General features: G+C 37.6%; 1 protein-coding gene across 3 annotated transcripts in view; it reads left to right on the forward strand.

Annotated features, from left to right (window-relative positions):
• LOC137173377 (vasoactive intestinal polypeptide receptor 2-like) overlaps positions 1-6,013 on the forward strand; it is a 46,891-nt gene extending 40,878 nt beyond the window's left edge. For all 3 annotated transcript variants that reach the window (XM_067578184.1, XM_067578185.1, XM_067578186.1), the window contains 6 exons: positions 206-266; positions 1,631-1,700; positions 2,951-3,042; positions 3,228-3,366; positions 4,040-4,081; positions 4,177-6,013. In XM_067578184.1, coding sequence (XP_067434285.1) covers positions 206-266; positions 1,631-1,700; positions 2,951-3,042; positions 3,228-3,366; positions 4,040-4,081; positions 4,177-4,350 — 578 coding nt within the window. In that variant the 3' untranslated portion in view covers positions 4,351-6,013. The remainder of the gene's footprint in view (positions 1-205; positions 267-1,630; positions 1,701-2,950; positions 3,043-3,227; positions 3,367-4,039; positions 4,082-4,176) is intronic.
• The last annotated feature ends 367 nt before the right edge of the window (positions 6,014-6,380 follow it).

Below are 6,380 nucleotides of genomic sequence, written 5' to 3' on the forward strand. Positions count from 1 at the left end.
CATCCATCACCACTTTACCAACACTTCCTCCCTAATGCATCACCATCCAGCCCCGGCTGTTTAATGTACATGTGTGTATCTGTGCGTAGACATCATATTTCCTGTGTGGCACCTCATGAAGATGTTCAGTGTCTGGTAGACTGAGAATCTAAACAGACTTTCTCCTCTCTCTCTCTCTCTCTCTCTCTCTCTCTCTCTCTCTCAGGAATCCCTTTTGTATTCACGGTGGCCTGGGTTATATGTAGGATAAAGCTCGAGGACACAAGGTGAGTCTGCACCTCCTGCTCTGGCAGCAATGTGAGCAAAGTGTGACATTTGAATAAACAAGAAGACTGTCAGCCTCTAGTGGCCTCCAGCAGCACAGCCAGGATTCATAAAGATAGTTTTCCTCTGATGCTGGTTTTAAAACTGAAAAAAAAAACAGACTTCACATATCAGATTAAAACTGTGTACATCCAGTTTGGGTGATTTTCATTCTCTTCAGTAATTTGAAGAATTACATGCTTTGCAATTTAAAGGACAGGTTCACATTTTTTCAAGTGTGTCTTAAACAACAACAACAGTCAGGTACACATATGAACAGTGAGAGGTTTTCCTCATTGAAATCATTCCTCCTGTTCATATTGGATATTAAAAGATCTTTCAAATGTGCTTTCAATATAAGTGATGGAGGCCAAAAAAAAATCCATAGTGTGTCCACACAGTCTTTTAAAAGTAGATGTGAAGCTTATATGAGTCTTCAGCAGTCTGAGTTAGTCATATCAAGTGGATATCTGACACATTTACAGTCTTTTTAGCATCAAATTCCCTCTTTGTGTTTCCTCGGACAGTGTTTCCCTGTTGAGCTGCAGTGGAAGTATAGTAACAAAAAGAGGGACTTTGGCACTAAAAAGACTGTAACGTTGAAAGATATCTACTTGATTTGACTCATTTGGACGCTGAAGCTTCATATTAGCTTCAGATAAACTTTTAAATACATTTTTGCACAGAAGGAGGACTGTGGATTTTGTCCCCCATCACTTCCACTGTAAGTAGATTTCTCTGACATACAAAGTTTTCTGACAAAAAAACATTATTATTTTGATTTGTGCTGCAGATAAGGATTCTTTTTTATTATGGATTAATCTCAATTATTCAGTTAATTGTTTAGTCTATGAAATGTTAAAAATTGGTGAAAAAATTGCATTCACAATTTCTTAGAGGCCACAGTGACGTCCTCTATTTACTTGTTCTGTCTGACTAACAGTCTGAAACCTTCAGATATTCAATTCACTGTCATATATGAGAAAAACAAAACAGCAAATTGTCAAATATGAGAAGCTGGAACCAGCTTTGCAGGAAAAGTGATTGAAACACTTATTTAATTATCAAAATAATTACAGATTAATCTTCTGACAATCTACTCATTATTGAGTAATTGAGAAGTGAATCCTGTAGACAGAGACCTGAATCCCACACATGAGAATGTAGATATCAAAATCTGGCTTCCTCATGTTATTGAAAAAAACACTTAAACATGTAAACAAAATACAATTTTGAACAACTTAATATAGCAAGTAAAGATAAACTCAGCTTTTAGAAACACTGACACACTCGTGAAAACCTCACTGATTGATTTCCTTGTTTCCAGGTGTTGGGAGACCAACGACGACCCCGTCCCCGTCAGACTGCTAAACTGGCCCATCATGGTGTCTGTCATTGTGAGTTTTGTGCCAGTTTGTCGCACCGACATCTTATCATGATGAAACTCTGTTCTAAAGTTCAATAACGTGACTTAATTTTGTTATTCACATTATTTTGCTAACACAGTATTTATTATAAAATGCACATATTATTAACTGAAGCAGTTATTCTTTACGATGGATTATTTCTCTCAAATGTCCTGTTTCAACTTCATAAATACTGCAATTGTTTGTTGTTGTTTTTGATCATTGTTTGGAATATTTTGACAGAAGTTATATAGTAGATTTTGGATTCTATTACATCTTGAAGGTAGATATATCATGTTTTCTTCTGATTTTCTGTTATTTAAATACTATTATAATGTTGGATCTCTATTTTGAACATGACAGTTCCAAAATTTGAGGTGAACTTACAGAACAAACAGCCGTCCGTTAGTCTTTCTCGCTAAGGTTGGTCACGTTGTCCACTCCGCATTTTTTGGATCAGATTCAGGCCCAAACATGTACGGATCTATTTGAGAAGTTTATATTTCGACTTGAGAACGAGAAAAAGAAGTAAAATCCTGCTACTATAGTTTGTTTACTTAGCCTCCGGAGCCTACAGGAGCTGACCAATCAGAACAGAGTGGGCTCATCAGGAGGCGGGGCCTTAAAGAGACAGGAGCTAAAACAGCCTGTTTCAGGCAGAGGCTGAACTGAGGGGTTGAATAAAGGACCAGTAGAAGATAAATAAGGAGTTTTTTCAACTGGAAATCATGCAAATATATTCTAGTAGAGCCCCAGAATAAAAATACAGACCTGGAAATATGCATGATATGTCCTCTTTAACCTTTAACCTTTTCACCTGCTATGCCTCACTTTAGCTGAAACTTCACTCATCACTCTTCCCTATTCCATATACAGTACATCTGGGAACCTTTCTTATTATTATAGTGTGATATCTCAGTGCTTCTACCATCCAACACAAGCATTTATAAACAGTCTAATGGCTGCTGAGTCACAGGGATAAAATCTGAAAACAGATTCAATCATCCAACATTTCATATCAAAACATCCTGATCTTTATTTTTCTATCTACATCTCTGCTTTAATTCATTGATGACAAGTATAAAGTACTTACTGTGCCTTTATACTAATTGTTAAAATTAGCCTGAAATCATCAAGACATATTTTGTTGCTTAGCAAAGTCACAGATTCTGATCTTTCTGATGTTGAAGAAGTGACGTTTGCTAATATGTTTCCGTCTGTCTGCTGTGTTTCTCCACAAGATTAACTTCATTCTGTTCATCAGTATCATCCGCATCCTGGTGCAGAAACTGCGCTGCACTGATGTTGGAGGAAACGAGCAATCACAATACAGGTACGCTCCCAAAACGCTGCTCTCAATCTGAAACATTACAAATCCAAAGTCAAAAATGTACTTTAGATAAAAGTGTATAAAAGATATCACTGATATTCACATTTCATATTAAAAACTTGATGTGATCCAGCACTATGTGTGTGTGTGTGTGTGTGTGTGTGTGTGTGTGTGTGTGTGTCTTGCAGGCGTCTGGCGAAGTCAACCCTCCTGCTGATTCCTCTGTTTGGGGTGAACTACGTGGTGTTTGTCTACATGATGGAGCCGACTGATAACAACATGAGACACATCAAGATCTTCTTTGACCTCGGTCTCGGATCCTTCCAGGTACAGAACCACCAGCGTAAGGAAGGTCACTTTTGAAAAGCCGGCAGCTGCAAAACAGGCTGCAGTGTAATCCGACGGCACAATAGCGTCCCGTCAATGTGCGTCCACTAAAAGTCCTTGACTTTCATTTCTGACAGGCTCAGACTGTTATTATAAGTGTCTGACAACATTATAGAAAGGATCATCCAGAGAAATAAAACACTTTTCTTTACCTTTTGCTTGATCCGGTCTGTTTGTTATTATGTCTAACCAAGTCTCGCTCACTCTGAAATCTTGTGAGAGTTGAGTTGTTGCAGGAAATGATTACATTGCAACCTGTTTCGCAGCTGCAGGCTGAAGCGCTCTCGCTCAATACTGGACCAGTTTCAAAAGTATTTGTCCCCATTAGTCATTTAGATACAACAAGATGGGAAAATAGGGTTGCGTAGATTTGATAAAGGCTTCACTTCAGCCCTAATCTGATGCTCAGTTGCTCCATTGGCAGTGCAGATGTCCTCTAAAATGTTAATGAATTGTAGGTGAAAAGCTTCAAAATATGCAGCAAATAATTATATTAAAAGTCATTTTTAGTTTCATGCCAGAAGCCTTTTTGTTGGCACAGTACTTGTCATTTTTAAATCGAAAACTCTTCATGCATAACCACAAACTGATGCTGTATGTGTGTGTGTTTTAGGGTCTAATCGTGGCGGTCCTCTACTGTTTCCTCAACAGCGAGGTGAGCCTGCACACACAGGTTTCTGTATTTATGAATATGAGTATAATTTTCTGCCTCACAGACCCGTGACGTGAGCTTTTGTGTTTTTCAAAAAGGTCCAGTGCGAGCTGAGGAGGACGTGGAGGAGTCTGTCTCTCAAGCGTTACGTGGGGCGGGACTACAGGCAGCACACCTTGTCACTCAGCCGAAACGGCGCCGAAAACTCCTCCCAGTCCCCCCGAAAATCCCGAGCCCAGTCCATCCTGCAGACCGAGACCGTTGTGATCTGACCATAACACAGAACTGCGGCTCGTATTCAGAGCGACTCAGAATGCAGAAGTCTAACTCAAGGACACTTTTACAGAACATATCATTTGCTTCTGCAGGGACTGAGTTTCTGAGGTGAAGGAACTCTTATTGAAGACGTATTATCACACTGGTTCCCAACATCTCTCAACTCCAAACCATCCACACATGAAACAGTGCCTGCAATATCATGCAGAATGGAAACTTCTCCAATTACAAGAACATTTTTTTTTCTGTTTGGACTATTTCACATGATCAAACATCATAAAAACAACCTACAGGCTGAAAATGAAGGCTTAACTTCCAAAAATACATCAGTTTTGGAGGTAAAAAGACAACTATTAACTTTAATAGTAAGTTCATGCCTGCATCAAACCACAATGAAGCTTAAAAACAGGACACAAAAATGATATATTAGTAATATTTTGTTTGATTTTATTGACAACCAAAGGAATTACAACATGAGGTGGAGAATCACTGATTTTGACAATCATGAAGTTATTTTTTTAAATGATATGATGCAGACTTGGCAGATCTGTTTATGTTTGATGTAAACGACCAGCTGGGAAATAACTGATCTCGTCAGCCTCCTGGAGCTCCGTATAGGAAACACATGAGATCATTCAAAATAATTGTGATCCCTGGTTTCATACTGGTAGTGACCAGTTCAACCGAAGCTTTACTTTTTTCCCTTGTTACTATATAGCCAAAACTGGTAAAATTATCCAGTAATTCACTAGAAAAAAGCAACAAATATTTGAAGAAAATTCTGAAAATATTAAATATAATATTGTGTATCAGAAATATGTTTATCTGCTTTCCTTTCCTGTTAATCATCTCAAGACCCCTCAGATTTACCCGAGCCTCCCTACTGTCCTAATGGGATGATAAAGCTTCATCTGGGAGTTCAGGAAATATATATATATATATATACATATATATATATATATATATATATATATTACTGTAGCTCATGTGAATCTTGATGGTCCATTTGATTGTTTATGTTATTTTTCATGTGTAGCGGTTGTTGCCAAAGTCAGAAATCAACCACTATGGGACTCTGAAAGGCGATAGTTCTGTATTTCTGATTTAATCTGCCTTCAATTTCACTGTTTCTAGCTATAATTTCACTTGAGAGGGTGGAAAAGCATCTGAAACTCGTCTACACCTTAGTGGGACGAAATTATTTGAAATCCTTCTTATCACAACTGCCGTTATATTAAATAAACGACTGAATGAAAATGGGTGGGGAAATAACGTTTCCTGGCAGGTTTTCCAGACTTTTCCGAGGGAGGACTCTGTATGATATGTGAAATTCAGTTAAAAGAATCATATCAGCTAACAGACACATCAGCATAACAGAACATGTACAGAACACTGGACTTTATCCAAAATGGCACAAACAGGGTTTCAGTTCTACTCAAAACAGCCAAAAATAAAACATTATTACCTTGTACAGAGACTGACTGTTATGTATTTTATGTGTTCGTTTTTTTTATATACAGTCGAGTGTATTAAACGCTGGTTGTGTACATGCACACGAGGTCGAGACTGAGCATCGATGTCATCTGTAAACTTTTGACCACAACTGTAAACCTGTGACTCCACATATGTTTTATGTATAAAAGCTTTTATCATGTAGAACCCGTCATGTTTGTTTTTTGTCCCACAGGTATGCAGACACATACCTACATACCTACACCTGCACACTAGGGCTAAAACTAACAATCATTTTCATTATAATTCATATAATCTGTTGATTATTTTAGTTGTTTGGTCGACAAAATGTCAGAAAATGGTGAAACATGTTGATCAGCTTTTCTTAAGTCCAACGTTACATCCTCAAATGTCTTGTTTTGTCCACAACTCAAAGATATTCAGTTTACTGTCATAGAGACTAAAGAAACTAGAAAATATTCACATTTGAGAAGCTGGAATCAGAGAATTTGGAAATTTTTCCTTAAAAAATGATTAATCGATTATCAAAATAGTTGATGATTAGTGTAATAGT

Source organism: Thunnus thynnus, chromosome 21 (genome assembly GCF_963924715.1).
Source record: "Thunnus thynnus chromosome 21, fThuThy2.1, whole genome shotgun sequence".
Classification (NCBI taxonomy): domain Eukaryota; kingdom Metazoa; phylum Chordata; class Actinopteri; order Scombriformes; family Scombridae; genus Thunnus; species Thunnus thynnus.